Source organism: Tenrec ecaudatus, chromosome 3, assembly GCF_050624435.1.
Source record: "Tenrec ecaudatus isolate mTenEca1 chromosome 3, mTenEca1.hap1, whole genome shotgun sequence".
Lineage (NCBI taxonomy): Eukaryota > Metazoa > Chordata > Mammalia > Afrosoricida > Tenrecidae > Tenrec > Tenrec ecaudatus.
Window position 1 is genome coordinate 184,594,951 of NC_134532.1, and position 19,219 is coordinate 184,614,169.

The 19,219-nt window shown below is 45.3% G+C and overlaps 1 protein-coding gene and 1 pseudogene across 2 annotated transcripts in view; both read left to right on the top strand.

The window, feature by feature from the left end:
* Window positions 1-19,219, top strand: part of RELL1 (RELT like 1) — a 93,330-nt gene that overhangs the window by 59,133 nt on the left and 14,978 nt on the right. For both annotated transcript variants that reach the window (XM_075544449.1, XM_075544448.1), the window contains exon 6: window positions 7,655-7,793. In XM_075544449.1, coding sequence (XP_075400564.1) covers window positions 7,655-7,790 — 136 coding nt within the window. In that variant the 3' untranslated portion in view covers window positions 7,791-7,793. The remainder of the gene's footprint in view (window positions 1-7,654; window positions 7,794-19,219) is intronic.
* On the top strand, window positions 9,362-9,482 carry LOC142444238 (small nucleolar RNA SNORA76; annotated as a pseudogene).

Consider the following 19,219-nt stretch of genomic DNA (forward strand, 5'->3'; position numbering starts at 1 on the left):
TTTGTAGTGTCCATGTAGGACAGAGTGTGGACCTGAGCTGGCTCTGGTTTGGTTAGATCTCTGGGCTGGGACTAATGTGTCCTGGTCTGCACTGGATTATTAACTACAGAGGAGTCTCATGAAGCAGTTATTTCTGGATCAGATGTGAGGGATTCAGTTTATGTCCATAAGTAATTATTTGCTGTAACAGACCAAGCTCCGAATCTCAGCTGAGATGCTCACAGAGTAGAAGTTTACCTCTCAGACCCAGGAATCCCACGCAGTGAGGAGAGATCCATGGGTGGAGTAGCTGCAGGTCCCAGGCATTTCCTGTCTGTGACTCTGCCAGTTTTTATAACAGAAGGAGTAGGGGTGTGGGGGATTGATCGTAAAAATGCCTGAATGTGGCACGTGCCATCTTCTCATGTGATGCTGACCACGCCTAACTGCCAGGAAGCTGGGATCTGTTTTCTAGCCTCTGGGTGGAAGGAGGTGATGATGAATTAGTCCCCTCCAGGTTCTCCACTTCCTGCCACGTAGGTGTCTTGTAAACGACAGCTCTGACAATAAATTATGTAATGGCTCATTGGGGTGGAGTAGGGTAGGGGTGTGGGCAGTTGAGGGAATTGAGCAAATGGTGAAGATAGAAGATAGACTGGAACTGATTGTGGCGATGTATATACAATCTAAAATATGACTGAACTATGGAAGTGTAAAAAGGAAAAAATAGCCACCTAGGTGAGGTGTTAGCTAAGTGTCCACAAACAAAGCACACTAGATTTTGTCGTTCAAGGACTGTAAATCATAAAATCCAAGACTGGAAGAGGGAACTGTATTAATGCTTGAATTCTGAGTGCCTAGTTTGTGGAACGCAAGGGATGACTGAAAGCCCAAAATCCATTTGTAGAGTCCCCAAGTGAATTAAGCCTCCTGAGAATCTCCTCTGACCATTGACCTGGGATATGAATGATTTTGCTATTAAACAGAGTGTATTGGAAAGATGTAGTTAGGTTAAAATTTAGCACCTTATTATGTATTCTTTCATTTGACCTATTTTAAATTTCTTATAGTTTTTTTTTTCATTTTGGGGGAGGGGGGTTGAGGGTTTTCTGTGTTTTATTTTGTTATTGTTTGTTTATATGCTTTTTCTATATGAAATTCCAGATCGGTAAATCTATAGAGATAGTGACTGGTTTAACGGTGCTTTAGGGTTATCACCAGGGAGTTTGGGGGGATAGTAAGAGGGAGCTAATAATAATAAGTGTAAGAATGAGGAAAATGTTCTAAAATTGGTTGTGGTGGTGGTTGCACAACTCTTTTAAGTATGTTTAAACCATTGATTTGTATGGTGTATGATTTAAATCTCAGTAAAACTGTGAACAAGTTTTCAATAGAGGGGAGGGAAGGAGCTGATAACAAGGGCTCAAATAGAAAGCCAGTGTTTAGAAAATGGTGATGGCAACATATGTACAAATATGTTTGATACATTTGATGTATGGAATGTTCTAAGAGTCCCCAGTAAAATAATTTTGAATTTTTATTTTTTTAAAGAAAAAGATAAGGGGAAACAAGGGAAGAGAAAAGAACTGTTCTGGCTGCTTTCTCTGAGTTCACCTAGTTGTGTCCAGGGCCTTCCAGAGCCAATGTGCTGTTTACTTACGACCCACAGGGGATGTGGACCTCTGGCAGGTCAAGTGTTGTATTGGTTTAATTTCCTATCAATCCTTTTTGCGTTTCCCATTGTGTTGAGTTTGTTTTGATTGCTGGTCTCAGGGCAGCTCTAACAGAACTAACAGCAGGTGGTTTTACAGAACAGAAATGTGTTTTCTCCACAGTTCAGGAGTTTAGACGCTCAGATTGTCTGCTCTGTGGGAAAATAGCTGTTTTCCTTTGTCCAGCATTATTCTTGGCGTGCCTCAGTTTCTTGGGCGAGTCCGTGTGGCATCTGCCATTCCCCTTTGGTGCCTGCTGGCTTCTGTGCCACCTCTGCTCTTTCTGTGTCTCTGAAGTATCACAATGAAAATCCTATTCTACATGGAATCGCTCCCACGGGAGAGGGGCTGAGACGTGACTGGCTGTAGCGTTCCTGCTCCACTGGGAAAGGTTAGTGTTGCAGCTCTCCATTCAGTTCCCACTCATAGTAAGGTAGTGAGTTACATATTAGGCTGCTAACCTCGAGGCCAGTCGTTTGAAACTGTGTTAGTCTGGGTAGACCAGAGAAACAAATTCATGACACTCGTGTGTGTGTGTATAGGAAAGAGCTTTCCATACAGGAGCAATTGAATATTGAGAAAACATCCCAGCCCAGTCCAGATCAAGTGCTTAAGTCTGATATTAGCCCATCTATCTGATACCAATCTATAAAGTCTTCTTCAGACTCATGAAACACATGCAATGACGCCAAATGCAAGAAGATCACAGGTCAGTGGGTGGGAAGTCTTGTGGATCCAGTGGCAGTGGAAGCATCTCAGCGCTGGCGGGTCTGCACGTGGCTCCTCCAGCTCAGGGGCTCTGGCTGCATCAGTGTAGCCCCATCGTGCTCATTGTCAGAAATGTCTCTCAGGGAGCGAGTGAGTGTCCAGCCTCCAGCGAGCTATTATCTCCTTAGCGCTTCCAAATGAGGTCATCAAGCTGTGACCTGATTGACAGGTAAGCTCCACGCATTCTCTCCAAAGTCTCAAATTGACAACAGATTTTGCAGCTACCACAGAAACCATCAGTGATTCTGCAGGAGAAACATCAGCCTTTGTACTCTGGTAAAGGTTTAGTCTCAGGAATCAATAGGGATAGTTCTGTTCTGTCCCATTGGGTCGCTGTGAGTGCAGTAGCTAGAGGCACGCATAGGCATACCGGAAGCAGACTCCAGCTACTCACAAGCTTTGACTTCTCTTTGTGCTGAGTTTCCCGCGCTGTAAAAGTGACAGTGACATTCACTGGCGAGGTTTCTGTGAAGACCGAGGGCGAAGCTTCTAGAGGTGTTAGATCAGCTTCTGCCACATACTAAGCACTGAGTTGGGGCCATACTGGGCTGCAAGTTACACGGTCACCGGTTGGAAACCACTCTCTGCTGCCTGGAAGGAGGCTTTCTACTCTGTCCTTTGGGGTCTCCAAGACTCAGAATCAACTCGGAATGGCTGTGAGTTTGTTTTTGTTGGAAATACTGAGTAAATACTGGCTCTTATTATTATTGGGTTCATCCGAGTTTCATGATGTGTTACGAGGAGAAAGACAAACTGCAATTTCAGATGACACGGTTTTATTAAGGAACAGAGTCATGGGAACTGATCTGAGCGGCTGGCGTGAGAAGCTGGAGCTTGTTTGGGCCAAGTGGATTTTGTATGCTTCAAAAAAAGATCTGACACTTTCAACTCAGATTTGACATGGCATTTTCATGTACCCTTTGCCCGCTTGTCTTTCTTGGATATTGGAGACATTGAACATTTAGTATTGTAAGTGGTTACCTGGTTTTGTTTTGATGTGTCTTACTTCAGTGAGCCTTCCAGCTCCACAGAACAGACTTGTGCTTCCCACTTTCCCCCTGTTCTTTCTGGCTCACCATTACTTTTCCTCTTTCCGGAAGTAGAGGATCTCATTTCGGACAGAGAAGGAGAATTTACTTTAGTTTGAAATGAAATTAAGAATAAAAATAGAAGCTCTAATGCAAGAAACCTGAAAACAGCCATTAACTGAAATTCTTGAACTTCTTCCTTCAGCTTTCATGAAAAGCTCTTTTGTCTTAATTCTTAATGAAGAGTAACTCACTAGGGTCATAGCTTCCTGGGTTTATCCAGTCAGTTGGCCTAGTACTGTATATAGAAATGTCTCATCTACTTCCTAGTTCAATGAGTAAACCCCCGGTCTTAGAAAATCTTCTTGGTGACACCCAGGATCCAGTATTTGGCCTCCATTTTCCTGAAACAGTAGAGGAAAGAGATCTAGGAGTCGGAAGAAAACGGACTGCCCATCCATCTGCTTTCATGAACAACGGCCTCCTTTGCCATGAGACCAGAAGAAATGGATGGTGCCCATCTATCATTACTGACTGTTTTGATCAAGGATCCAAGCAATGGATCTGGTCAAAAGGAAGAAAATTGTGAAAAAAAACTTCAAATTCATATGGAAATATGACGTTTTGGATCCATTGGGCCTTGGGGAAACCCTACAGCCAATTACTCAGAAATAATTTGCAATCCTTGGATAAAAATTATCCCATGAAGCCGTCACTAACCTGTTGTTCTTGTTGTTAGGAGCCATGGAGTCAGTTTTGACCCACAGCACTCTTACAATGGAACCAAACACTTCCTGGTCCTGTGCCGTCCTCACAATTGTTCCTGTGCTCTGTCTCATGTCACTGTTGGAGCCATGGTGACAGTCCATCTCCTCGAGGCCCTTCCTCTCTTGCTGTTCCTTTAACAAATATGATGGCCTTCTCCAGGTGCGCTACAGTCTAATATAATCTAGCTTCTCTGATGATTGCTCAGCATACAGATTGAAGAAGTACCGTGGGAGGATACAATCCTGACACACACTTTCCTGGTTTTAAACCATGCAGTATTCCCTTGTTCTGTTTGCCCAACTGTCTCCAGATTCATGTATAAATTTCGCAGGAACACATGATGTGTTCTTGAATTCGCATTCTTCTCAAGGTTGGCTGTACTCGATTATGGCCCACACAGTCAAATGCCTTTGCATAGTCAATAAAACACAGGTTAATATCCTTCACTAAACAAAGCTGAAGTCGTTTAGCTCAATTAGTAAAGAATGTTTGCTTTGAGCATCGCACTCTTAGAGCTATGTATGTGAGTTCATGTATGTATATGTATGTTTGAGTTCAAATGGACAACAGTTCATGTAAAGCACAGCCAACACTGCGGAGCAGTACAACAGTCTAAATGACTGGATGAAACATGGGTAGCTGTAGTGAAAATGGTGACCCAGTGGAGAGCATGTCACTACGTCATTTAATTGTGTAAGTAGCTATTGTGAAGGGATGTGTATTGGCTGTGCTTATGCCAACTGCCCTTTCCAGTTATATGACATGTGCCTCACATGAAGGGGAAACTGATGTTTATTTTCTCACAATTTAGGAGGCTAAAAGTCAAAATTCAAGGTGGTGTTGTGAAGTCCGTCTCTCTTTCTCTCTATCTATCTATCTATCTATCTATCTATCTATCTATCTATCTCTCAACTCCCCTCTCCCTCTCCTTCTTTTTCTCCCTCCCCCCTTCCTGGAAGGGTCCTAGTCTCAGTTTCTGTTTTCCTTGGTTGATGTGATTTGGCATCCCTTTCTCTCTTTCTCTCTACTTTTCACTCGTTTGTTAAATTGCTTTTATATCTCAAAAAAATCAATTTATACACACTCCATTCTACTACTTTCTCATTAATATAACAGAGATAACCCGTTCCCCAATGGGAATAATGGTTAGGTATACATAGCACATATTATTTGAGGGACACAATTCCATTTATAACATCATCAGAAAAAATTCTGTTAGTAAAGAGGTGGGGTGGGGAGATGAGCTCAAATTTACCTTTAAAAAAGCAGCAGAAAGCAAGTGCAAAACACACTACTTACTCAAAACCAAAAACTCACTGCCATCAAGTCCATTCTGACTCACAGTGATCTTGTACAATGGGGTAGAACTGCCCCTGTGAGTGTCCAGCTCTGTAACACTTTACAGGAGTGGAAGTCTCCATCATCACAGTGGTTTCAAACTGCTGACCTTATGGTATGACTAATCAAGTGCCTGTCTATCTCTAGCTTGGAGTGGGTTTGGTGGGCTACTCTGGCCACCTGTGTTCAGATAAAGCCAGCTGACCGGTGTGCCTTTGCATTAGGTGGTTTTCTGGCAAACATTTGCTTAAATCCACTTCATTTGCAAACCTCTCTGTTCGACTCTCTTTGGTTAAGAAAACCAGTGCTAGTGCCTACATACCTCCAAGATGTTCACTTGTGTTTTATTGACTATGCAAAGGCGATCAACGGTGTGGATCGTAATAAACTCTGGATAACCTGGAGAGGAATGGGAATTCCGGAACACTTCATTGTGCTCATTCTGAGCTTGTTCACGGATCAAGAGGCAGTTGTGTGACTAGCACAAGGGAATCTGCATGGTTTAAAATCAGGAAAGGTGTGAGTAAGGGTTGTATCCTCTCACCACATTTGTTCAAGTTGTAGGCTGAGCAAATCATCAGAGAAGCTGGATTATATGATGAAGAATGTGGCATCAGGATTGAGGGAAGGTTTATTAGTAACCTGTAGTATGCAGATGACACACCTTGCTTGCCCAAAGTGAGGGGGAATTGAAGCCCTTGCTGATGAAGATCAAGGATTGTAGCCTCCGGTATGGATTACCACTGGAAGACCAAAGTCCTCACAACTAGACCAATATAGGTAACATGATAAATGGAAAAGAGATGAAAGTTGTCAAGGAGTTTGTCTTGCTTGGATTTACAATTGCTGCTCAGGAAGCAGCAGTCAAGGGGTCAAGGGATGTGTTACATTGGGTACATGTGCTGCACAGACCTGGAGAGTGTTGAAGAGCAAGAATGCTACTTTGAGGACCGAGGTGTGCCTGACCCAAGCCATCGTGTTCTCCTCTGTACCATATGCATGTGAAAGTTGGTCACTGGATAAGGAAGGATGTAGAATTGTGGGGCTGGGGAAGAATATTGAAGTACCACAGACGACTAAAAGGACGAACTGATCTGTCTGGGAAGAAGTAAGGCCAGAATGTTCCTTAGAGGCAGGGACGGCAAGACTTCATCTCACATACCTTGGACGTGTTGCCAGGAGAGACCAGTCCCTGGAGGAGGATATTATGTGGTAAAGTGGAGAGACAGTGCAAAAGAGGAAGGCCCTCGACTAGATGGCATTGACCCAGTGGCTGCATCATTGGGCTCAGGCATAGGAGCAATTGTGAGGAGGGCGCAGGACCATGCAGTGTTTTTTTCTCTTGTGCAAAGGGTCGCTATGGATCGGAGCTGCCTCGATGGCACCTCACAACAACCCCCACATCATTGTAAGAAACCACAACTCTGAGGCTGTTTGAGTACCTGGATAGGAGCCCTAATGGCATAATTGGTTGTTCATTGGGCTGCTCACGGTAAGGTGAACAGTTCAAACCTACTAGCCGCTTCCAGGGAGAAAGACAAGGCTTTCTGCTCCTGAAGCGATGCACAGCTTCAGAAACCCACTGGGGTTGCTGTAAGCCATCATCAAGGCAGTGGCAGAGAGTGGGTTTGTGTTTTATGCCTTCTGTGTGACATGTGCATGTGAAAGACATCCTGGTTGGTAGAGTAGCGGGGCCTTGAGAAAGAGGCAGACCCTCCACAAGACGGATTGAGCCAGAGGCCGCAACAATGAGCTCAGACATAGGAACAATTGTGCGGAGAGTGCAGGACCAGGCAGTGTTTGGTTCTTTCTGTTGTTCACAGAATCATTATGAGTTAGAACCGACTCAACAGCACCTAACAACAACAACAACATACGCCACTGAGCAGAGTGTGGTGTGGTTGAGTGGAAAGCCGTGTGGCAGGGCCGGGGTTCCTGGGTGGGAATGCCCCTTTTACTGACCAAGATCATTTGGGTTGCTTCTTTTACCCGAGTTTGGACCCTCAGAACTCTTGCTTCTCGGAAAGACAGAACCAATGGAATTTCCCCTCTGCCCCTCAGGTTTAGAGTTACAAAAGTGGAGCACAAGTCCAATCAGAAGGAGCGGCGGAGTTTGATGTCCGTCAGTGGGGCCGAAGGCGTCAACGGGGAGGTGCCTGTGACACCCGTGAAGAGAGACCGGAGCGACACAGAGTAGCAGGTGAGTTGTCGTGTGGATGGCATTGGGGGTGGGGGTCGTGAGAAGAAGGTGCCAAGAGCCTCTCTGGGGAGTAGGGTTGTGTATGAATGACATTTCACGTTGAACAAGTACGACGGCAGGGACCTAAGTATTACTGCTGCTCTGTCTCAAGCTTCTTGTAAGGAGGCCTTGAACATGGGTGCCTCCAGGGCCTTGCTACATGATCCCGAGGAGAGAGGCATTATGGAGTTGTAGGAAGCCTGGCAAACGAATTCACCTTCCCCATCTAGTGCCCTACCATTCCCACAGGGAGAAAGCACCTGCTGCTGGCTGTATCTTCCTACTCACAAAAGGACCCAAGTCCAGAGTTCTCAATGTAAAATCGCTATAAGTTTTTAAATGTTGGCAGCTCATTAAATTTTCTTTTTAACAAACCATGCTAGCCAAACGAAGCCTAATGTGGTCATCAATTGTAGGGTAACTACCCATTGTAAAGAGCAGAGCAACAAACCCATTAAGGTTTCCTTTAGTGGTTCAGTGCTGGTGGCGTTGGACTGCAAACTGCAAGGTTGGCAGTTCAAACCCACCAGCCACTCTGGAGGAGAAAGGTGAGGTTTTCAGCACCTGTGAACATCGACAGCATCATCCTCCCAGAGGCCGGAATGGAGTCCCTCTTGAATAGTAACCAACAGTATTATGTTTCCAGAAAATCTAATGAGCAATGAGAGGTTTACCATGGTAGCTGTTTATCCACCTAGGAAAAATGAAGGGTGAGGTGATGAATGGGACCGTGAACTCTGTAAAAGTTATAGAAGACTGCAGTGAAATATCAGATATAAAAATAAAAATGACGATCTTCTGTTTTTGATACTTGTCCAAACAGCATATACAGTTGAATAGAAGGGTTTAAGAACTGGTTCTGCTTTAATAAAAAAAGAAATTCTCATAAGAGGTGTCCAGGTACAGTAATCTTTCTGGTTATATTGGATTCAAATTAAAGTTATCATTTTAGGGTTGTGTCTTAAAGTTTAACCCCTATCTGCTAAAAGTAATCGTTATTGTTAGTTGATGAGACAGGAGGGGAAATTATTATCACTAAGTTTCAACTATTAATCTTTTTTTCTGAAATTTTGCACTCCTTTTCACATTTAAAACTTATTTCTACCTTGGTGTTGGCATCTATTCTTTTTATTTTTATTAAACACTATATTGGGGGACTCTTACAAACCTTATAACGATCCATCATTCAATTGTATGAAGCACACTTGTACATATGTTGCCATCAACATTTCCAAAATATTATTTTAAACACAGAAAGAGCTATTTTAAATGGTCACGGTAGTAAAAAGTAAATGAAATTGCTAGAGTACTAATGGACCAAACTATCATGCTTGGTACGGTTATCTGGAAGGCATTCTTCACTGGTTTTATAGTTGAAGAGTTACATTTGTCAAGCACCCTGTCAGAACAGTCATTTTCAAGATTATAGGTTCCTGTATTACTGTGTTAAGCGTTGCCTGTGCTTTAGAACCTTCGTAGAACATATTTTCTTTGGAATGTATATGATTGATAAAAAGTTTAAAACAGGGGCACTGCCTTTGAACCTGCCCGTGGCGCAGGGGGTTATGCTGCAGCGCCAGAGCAAGTGCTGGCGCCTAACTGGGGCTGCCAAGCCTCTGCAGGCAGCCCTTTTAACCGTGAGCGACATGGAAAAAAAAAAAAGGTTAAAACATTTCTTCACTTCAACATAGAAATACAGTGGTTTGTTTGGTTCGCCCCCACCCCCTTTCTCCTAATGCTGTCAAAATAATACACTAATATTTCATTAAAAAGAAAAAACCAGATTTAGAGCCGTTTAAATGTGTTTTAGGGTTCCTCTGAGCTAGAATCAACTGGATGGCTGTGGGCTTGGTTTGGGATTTTAATCGAGGTGGAAACCACTTTCTTTGATGTGCACCAGTTTTAAAGAACTCCCGGGAGGAATATTACTCTTTTCACTTATTATTTTGAGGAAATTTAAAAACAAAAATGAATACTTCATAATTTTACAATTTAGATTTTAGGTTTTTGTTTTTGCTTTTTTTCATTAAATAAAAACAAAACCTGTGATGACCCGACATTAGTTTAGCTTTCATCTCAGTCTCCCCTTCTGTTCTGGCTTGAATAGCATTTGTCCCTTTCATGTCCCTTGTTATGTGTTTAAAAAAAAATGACAAAGTGTGGGGACACATGCGAGCTCCTGGTTTAAAGCCCCTTTGGAGCCATCCCAGTGAGAACATTATGGCAGAAGAGTCATAGCTTCAAAGAGACGGGCTGGTGGGGTGGGGAGCAGATGGGAAGTGATCGAAGACACGGAAATAGCAACGTTGAGCCCGAGCCTGGGCCTTGGCGTCATAGCATACAGGCGTGCAGTGCCAGTGTATCACTCCCTGGCGGTGGGTCCAGGGCAGGCCATCCTCCTTTGGACACTTCCCATTCCCTAGGAGGATGTGCAAATGATGTCTCTTGGGGTGGCAGGCAGAGCCCTGTGAACCCTCCTGAAAGCCCGGGGCCAGCACGCAGCACAGGGGGCAGTGACTCCCTTGTGGCTGTGTGGTTGAGTCGGGAGGGGAAGAGGTGGCATTTGGTGTCGTGTGTGTGGCATGCACCAGGACTTCATTCCTCTTCAGCGCTATGTGTGTGTATCACTATCATTGAGTTGATGCTCACCCTCAGTGACCCTGTAGGACAAGGGAGAATCACCCCTGTGAGTTTCTGAGACAGTAACTCTCTATGGAAGTAGGAAGCCCTTTATTTCTCCTGCGGATCGGCTGGGGGTTTCAGACTGCTTGTCCTGGGATGACAACTCAATATGTCACCACTGCACCAGGGCTCCACTTTTCGATTCTCTGCTTCCCAGCAGATGGGCATTTTGGTGGCTGCTGAGTTTTCATTGCTGTGGATGGTGCTGCCACGAACACGGTGTGCAGCTCTGTCTATCTGCTTCACTACTCGCAGGTCATCTGGGCTGTACTGGGGAGTGGGATTCAGTGGTAGTTCTTGGCCTTTGGGGCGATCTGGCCCCAGGCCCTAAGCGCAGAGGTCAAGTAGGGGACTCTCTTGAAAGCAGAGAAGTAGAAGCGTCTGTCTCTGGCTCCTCAGTCACTTATGGGTGACTCAGGAAGGGAACCAAGATAGATTCTGACTCGGGGCCACCTCGTGTGTCAGAGTAGAACTGGCTTCCATAGATTTGTCATTGGTGAACTCTTCTGAAGTAGATCGCCAGGTCTTTCTTCCAAGTTGCCACTGTGTTTTTGGTCAGCTGTGTGGTGTTTACAACTTGGGTGCTCACCACAAGATAAGCAGTTCAGAAAGCACCAGCGACTCCAGGGGAGAAAGATGAAGCTTTCTTGTTCTGTAATGAGCTCCAGTCTGAGAAACCCATGAGGGAGGTTCTGCGTCCACCTTGGATCACCATGAGTCAGGATTGACTTGATGGCATTGAGTTTGTTTGGTTTTTTTTGGCCCGAGTAAGTTCCGTCTGCCAGGACCTAGTGATGACAACACTAGTAATAGCCTCTAATGTTTCTTCAGGGTCCTGCTCTGCTATGTATTGTGCTGGGAGACAGATGGAGCTTTCTACGCCAATAAAGAGTTACCACTCGGAAAGAAACGGGCAGTTCTGTCCTCTCCTATAGGGTTGCTGTCAGTCAGCATCAACTAGATGGGGGTGATTTTTTCATTTTTTTGGTAATCAGTTATAGATTAAAATATTAAAATATTCTCACTGCCTTTGAGTCTATTCTGACTCAAAGGGACCCTATAGAACAAAGTAGAACAAGCAGAACTGCTCCATTATCTTTCTGACACTTTAAATCTCTTCGAGAGCAGACAGCCTCATCTTTCTCCTGAATAGCGACTGGTGGGTTTGAACCACTGGCCTTGCAGTTAGCAGTTCATTGCTCCACCAGTAGGTTCCTTTGAGTGTAGACAGCGGCTACCTATTGGTTATTGTAGATAGAGAACCTAGCCCTTACTTCCAAAGTCCTAGCGGATGGGGAAGCTGGCCGGTCCCTTGATGCTCAGATGGGGCGGGGCTCTGCGGGCCCAGCATATTAGGGAAGCATGCTGACTGGTGATACAGAGGCCTCGTCCTCTAGGAAGAAAAGCATCAGGCTGTTTACATCGCGGGCGAGGGGACAAAGGAAGCAGGAGCCCCAATGCGGGTCTGCGTGAGTCAGCAGTCTGGCAGGGCTCTCTGTCATGTTAGTGCACATGGGGGCGCTAATCTCAGCGTCACCCCTTGAAAGTGTATTTAACTGCCCTTCCTCCTGGTTGCCTGAAGCAGGACATGAGGTTATTGAAGTCAATGAACAAGGCCAGTGCAAAGAGAATGTATGGAATTCTCTTGTGCCCTGCAAATCAGCAGCTCACACACACAGTGCCCAACACCCATGGCATTCATTTGAAATGTAGAAATAGCATTTGCATTTCCATAGCAGACATGGTGTCCCTCTCTGTCATCCTCTCCTTAAAAAGACAAAATCTCGGTGTGTGACATCCCTGGCTCCTAGACCAGCACACTTTCTCTGTTGCTAGAGCGCACTTGCCCTCTGCCTGGTTTATCTTGGCAGTGTGTTGAAAATGGTCTCTTTTTTCCACAGAAAATGTGTTTTGATTTCTTCTCGGAAGAATGAGCTTTTGTCCTTCAAAGTGAAATAAATCGAATTGCTTTCAGCCTTCAAATGCCACTGCCTTGTCCCAGTTGTCACGGGGCTCTTACTTTTCAAATATGATACTTGCCTAGCGCCCTAGCTCAACCCCAGCTGCCAAGGCCGGCCCAGGCGCCGCCCCCTCTGTTTCATGATGGTTTCCTTTTGAATATGTTCGTGTTCTAGGATCGCTGTGAGTCCGAATCAACTCACGAGATTGAATCTTTTTGAAATGTACTGTAACTTAACATACTAAATCATTGTCCAAACAAAGAAAAACGGTCATAGAGATCTCCCTTTGTTTGAAACTTTTACTCATGTTTGTTAATTGACTTCAGTGGATTTCAGATGGTTCAAATTTAACTTTAATTGTGCTACTTAACTAGCAGCGTTTGGGGGGTGGGGCAGCAGGCTACTTAACCCTTTCGGAATCTAGGCATTTCACGTGTAAGAAGGTGATTGTTGCGCAGTTAATGAGCACTGGCTAATGTGGACTTGCACACTGTGTGTCGGAGAACTGTGCTCCACAGGGCTTTCAGGCAGCTGAGTTTCCAGTAGTTCACCAGACCTTTCTTTCCAGGGACTGTATGTACTTGTGGAAAAGCCGAGTTTTCCAGCACATTTTTCATGTCGTTTTTGTGGTAAAATTAGGTGGCTCAGCTGAGATACTCGGGTCGGCTTATGCTGGAGTATATATGGTACTTCTGAGTGGAAATAGTAGCTACCAGGTCTATTCACGCCTTCACTCAGGAACTGTCGCAGAGTTGTTGCTGCTGTTGTTAGTTGCTGTCTAGTCTGTTTCAACTCATAGCAACCGTCTGACCAACTGAACGAAGCCCTGCCTGGTGCTGTGCCATCCTCACAGTTGTTCCTTTGCCTGAGGCCACTGTTGGTAGCCACTGGGACTGTCCGTCTCAGGAAGGGTCTCTCTCTTTGTTGATGCTCCTCTGCTGTGACCAAGCGTGCTGTCCTTCTCCAGGGCCTATCCCTCCTGGTCCTCTAGTCAGAGTATGTGAAACGGACGTCTTGAAGCAGTGTGGCTGTGCTTCATATTTTCGCCAGCACCATAATTCAAATACTTCGATTCCTTGGTCAGTCTTCCTTATAGTTGCTCAGTGTCCAGCGAAGCAATTGAAAGTACCCTGGCTTGGATCAGGCGCACGTTAGTGCTCAAAGGAACAGCCGTTTCAACACTTACAATAGGTCTTGCGCAGCTGATTTACCCAGTGCATTGTGTCTTTTGATCTCTTGACTGCTGCTTCCGTGAGCACTGATTGTGGATCCAAGCAAGATGGAATCTCTGGCAACTTCAATCTTTTCTCTGTTTATCATGATGTCACCTACTGGTCTAGTTTTGAGGATTTTTATTTTCTTTGCACTGAGCTGTCATTCATGCCGAAGACTTCATCAGTAAGTGCTTCAAGTCCTCCTTGTGTCATCTGTGTGTTGCAGGCTGTTAATAAAGCCGCCTTCTCATCCTGATGCCACATTCTTCTTCATATAATCCAGCTTCTCTGATGATGTACCCAGCCTACAGATTCAATACGGATGGGGAGAGGATGTCACCTTGTTGCACACCTCTCCTGGTTTTAAACCATTCCGTATGGTGGTGTTTGTTCTGTTTGCACAACTGCGTCTTCATCCATATGCAACTTCTGCATGGGCACTATTTAATGTTTGGACTCCCATTCTTCTTGAGGAGTTAGTACTTAGTAAATGTGCTTTGCTGTCAATACTTCGTGTTATTCTTGATCAGTTGGAGCTCCGGACCTTTTAGTTCAGCACCGGTTTAAAACCATACGTGGCTCCACACGTGGCCCTCACCCAGGCTCTCAGTCCTATGTTAGCCTCTTTCTCAAACTTTGTGTTTTTAGCCCATTTTTATGCCTTAAGAACACACTAGCTGTGGCCTCTCAGAAATATAGACTATTTGGCAAGCCCCTGAGGAATGTGCTTTGATACCTGGGTCATGTTCTGCTTTGTGTGACCAGGGCCATGAAGAGTGAGGGCCCCATGGAAGTGTACTCCAGAGTTAGTAACCAGGTTGTGAAACATTTTACTGACTTAAATTCTTTTTGTAAAAAAGAAACCAGAAGCTGGGGGTTGTTTTAGGCCGAGTTGACTAGAGAAAAAATAAATCCAGTGACTCACATAGGTGTAAGAAAGAGCCAGGGACAAGGGAACAACAAGTGATCCAAATGGGTGGTGGGGAGGGTGTGGGAAGCCTGGTACGGCATGATCAAGGATAATGTAACAAAGAGAAATTGCTGAAACCCTGGTGGGGACTAAACATGATAGTGGAACAAGAGGAAAGCCAAGGGAAATAGAGGAAAGAGCTGCGAGGCAACGGGCATTTATAGAGGTCTAGATAAAGACATGTATATATGCAAATATATTTATATATGAGGATGGGGAAATAGATCTCTGTGCATATATTTATAGGTTTAGTATTAAGGTAGCAGAAGGACATTGGGCCTCTACTGAAGTACTCCTTCAATGCAAGAATGCTTTCTTCTATTAAATTGGCATTCTGTGATGCTCATCTTCTCGATACAATGGCTGAAGACAAAGCGGGAGCATAAGCAAATGTGGTGAAGAAAGCTGATGGTGCCTGGCTATCAAAAGATATAACATCTGGGGTCTTTAAGGCTTGAAGGTAAACAAGCGGCCATCTAGCTCAGAAGCAACAGAACCCACATGGAAGAAGCACACCAGCCTGTGTGATCACAAGGTGCTGAAGGGATCAGTTATTAGACATCAAAGAACAAAAATTGTATCATTGTGTGCTCATCTGCAAGATACGATTGATGAAGACAAACGTGTGCATAAGCAAAGGTGGTGAAGAAAGCTCATGGTACCCGGCTATCAAAAGATAAGCGTCTGGGGTCTCAAAGGCTTAAAGGTAAACAAGCAGCCATCTAGCTCAGAAGCAACAAAGCCCACACGGAAGAAGCACACCAGCCTGTGCGATCACTAGGTGTCAAAGGGATCAGGTATCAGGCATCATCAGAACAAAAAAAAAAATCCTACCATAGTGAATGAGAGGGTGTGTGCAGAGTGGAGACCCAAAGCCCGTTTGTAGGCCACTGGAGATCCCCTTACAGAGGGGTCTCAAGGAGGAGACGAGCCAGACAGGGTGTGATGTAGCAACGGTGAAAACTACAACTTTCCTCTTCCTAAATGCTTCTCCCCCCCACCCAACTATCATGATCCCAATCCTACCTTGCAAGTCTGGCTAGACCAGAGGATGGACACTGGTGCAGATAGGAACTGGAAACACAGGGAATCTAGTGCGAATGATCCCTTCAGGACCAGGGGTATGAGGGGCGATACTGGGAACATAGAGGGAGGTGGGGTGGAAAGGGGGAACCAATTACAAGGATCTACACGTGACCTCCTCCCTGAGGGACGGACAACAGCAAAGTCGGTGAAGGGAGGTGTCGGACAGTGTAAGATAGGACAAAATAATAATTTATAAATTATCAAGGGTTCATGAGGGAAGGGAGAGCGGGGAGGGAGGGGAAAATGAGCTGATACCAGGGGCTTAAGTGGAGAGCAAATGTTTTGAGACTGATGAGTGCAATGAATGTACAAATGTGCTTTACACAATTGATGTATGTATGGATTGTGTTAAGAGTTGTATGAGCCCCTAATAAAATGATTAAAAAAAGCAAAATATTCCATCCCAATCTAAGTCAAGTCTGTACGTTCAATACTAGTCCATAAGTCCCTCTTCAGACTTTTTGCAGCCACATGCAATGATGCAGAATGCAGGAATATCACAGCCTGGTAGGTGGGTGCAAAGATTTCTGGATCCAATGGTGGTGGATGCATCTCCAGGACTCTTACAGCAACCAGCATCAACCAGCAGGAAGGTGAAGGCAGAGAGGGGAGGTTCCCAGAGTCCTCCTTATGAGAAGGTCACGCCCACAAGGAGTCATCATCAGGCTGAGTGACAAGCTAGACTCCGTCCCTAGACGTTTATATATCTCCAAGTTGACATGAAGAGTGAAGCCTGGACAGCAGTTTTCTCTGCGCAAGGCAGTGCTTGGCTGTGCTAGTGCTCTGCTCTGGGGAAGGCCGCCTTTTCCATGTCACACTCATCCCGAGGACTCTGAGGAGCCATGGGCTGGCTTCCCTAGCCTGCAGACCCCTCTTACTGGGAACAGAGGCAGCCTTCCCACCTTTCTTTCAAACACTGACCCGGAATTTCATGGAATCACCCATGGGGGTACGGGGTGCTCCCTGGAAGTCGAGCTGTTTTATTTGTGGTCCCCTGGTTTGCTCTATTATCGCATCTCTAGGGAGGAAAGTGGGAGGAAAAACTAGGTAGCACTGGTAGTGCAGAGGTTTAAGTGTTGCATTCTAAGTGTGAGGCTGGTGGTTCACCACCAGCTGCTCCTCAGAAGACTTTCAGCCTTGCAGACCCTACAGAGCAGGTCTCTATCCTACAGGTTGCTATGATTGCCATTGGCTTGCCGACAGTGGGTTGGGTTGGTGGGCTAGTTGTTGTGATTACTTTAACTGCCATGGAATGAAAAGCCACATGGTCTCTTGTATCGCTAAGGTCAGTGGCTGGTGGGATTCTACGAGCCATTGATTTTCATTGACTGATTTTTGAAAATAGATTGCCAGATCTTTCTTCTAGTCCTTTTAAATCTAGGAACTTTGCCGAGGCCTGTTCAGCATCATGGCAACATGCATGTTCCCACTGACAGATGAGTGGTGGCTGTCTATGAACCACATTGCTTGGGAAGCAGACAGTGGGACAACCAGTGCCCCTCAAGCTGAACCAAACTCAACTGCCATTGAGTTGCTTCTGACTCCGAGTGAACCTTGAGAACAGAGTAAAACTACTTCCGTGGGCTTCCAAGATCGTAACTCTCTAGAAGTAGAACGCTCCATCCTTCTCCCACACCAGTAGCCCTAGCATTAGTTCTTTCATCATTTTCCCCCATAACTTACATGTTTTATTCTTGGGAAAACACATAATTTTTAGAAAGCAAAAGGGATAGAGATCTAAGATTTAATGGCAGCTCTAATTCCATTCATTAGTCTTGAGTCTTGGCAAAGAAATCCATGGAAGAGAAACAGCGTCGAGAACAGACGGGCATCGCTAAGACCACCTGGCTTTGCTGAGCACAGTTCTAAAGGGCAGGAGCGAGGCTCTGTGTTGAGTCCCACTCCCATGTGGGAAGGGAGGAAGGTTGGCACCTGGTAGAGCAACAGGTATTGGAAGCCAGCCATAGAAATTGATGGACGTTTACTTCAAGACTATTTCCAGATCAAGATAACACTTCTGACTTGAGAGTCAGCAGGGCTCCAAAGAAGAAAACTCTTACAGACTCACACAGTCTAGGGATCAGTCGTACACATTGCCAAGGGCAGAGAGACAGACTAACGTTTGGCCATGCAACATTAACTTGAAGAACAATTCAGGTTTACCCTAAAACATAGGTCTGGCTTAATGGATGGCATTTGTGTTGTCCCAACTGCACACGTGTAATTTTTTAAAAGAGCACCGTGGCCAAGGCAGAACATTCTGCACCAGCGCCCCTGGAGGGTTGTTAGACTTAAGGAGCTGTAGTGGCCTAGGGTAAGTATCCGCTGCCAGTGGGAAGGGCAGTTGTTTGGACCCACCAGCTGCTCTCGGGGAGAAGGGTGTGGCCACCTGCTTCCATAGAGATTTACAGCCGTTCCCTGTGTCCTCTAGCATCCCGTGAGTCAGAATTGACCAGTGGCAGCGAGTTTGGTGGCACACTAGTTAAGAGGTGTGCTGAAAGTTAGTGGTTGGAACCCACTCGGAACTCCATGGAGAAAAAGCCCAGCATCTGCTCTTGCCCAGATAACTGTTGGGTGTCATCAAGCCTGTCCCAGCCAATAGCATCCCTCTGTACCACAGAACCAAACAGCTGGGTGCTGCACCATCCTTGCCATTGTTGCAGCCACTGTGTCAGTCCATCTCTTGGAGGGACTTCTCTTTCGCTGCCCCCCTATTTTAACCAAGGCATGAGGTCCTTCTTCGGGGAGTGGTCCCACCTGATAACATATTCAAAGTATGTAAGACAAAGTCCTGCCATCCTTTCTCTAAGCACTCTGGCCTTACCACTTCAGTAAATAAATGTCTGACATACTAGTATTTCTGCATTCTCCTGAGGCTCAGAGAGACCCAGATTAAACACAACCTTGCACAGTATTAGTATTACTCGTCATAAGTTGCTCAGGTAGAGCCTGATGGCCACTTAGCTGAACTTAGTTTAGCAAGCAACGAGAGGCAAGACCCATCCTTCTTGGTCTCCTTGTCAGAACAAGGAGGTTCTGTCCAGAGAAAGAAGCTGTTCTGACCCCACACAGTAAGTCATAGCTGTGTTGAGACTCATTGGGTGGTGCTGATTCGCATTAAAGAATCCTCAGTTGATTATGTGTTTTCCCACGTCTCATCTAACTTTTGATGTCAGTTACCGTTTACTCAGAATAAAGTGTTCCGAGGCCCACCACCCCAGGGACTGGTGTGTCACAGATGTTTTCCTTTGGTCGCCTGGGAAATCCACTGTTGCTAACTCATGAACATTGAAGTAGCTGGGAGGCTATAAGCCAGTAAAAGGCAGCTAAATAAAGCTAAACGAGTGAGACCACTCAGCTTCTCGTTTGAGCAGAGGTACACATGAACACGAGCATCAGCCAACAACTTTCATAAAATGAAACTCTCTGGTAACACTGTGGTTAAACATCTATAAGCTGAAATCTCCTGGCTAG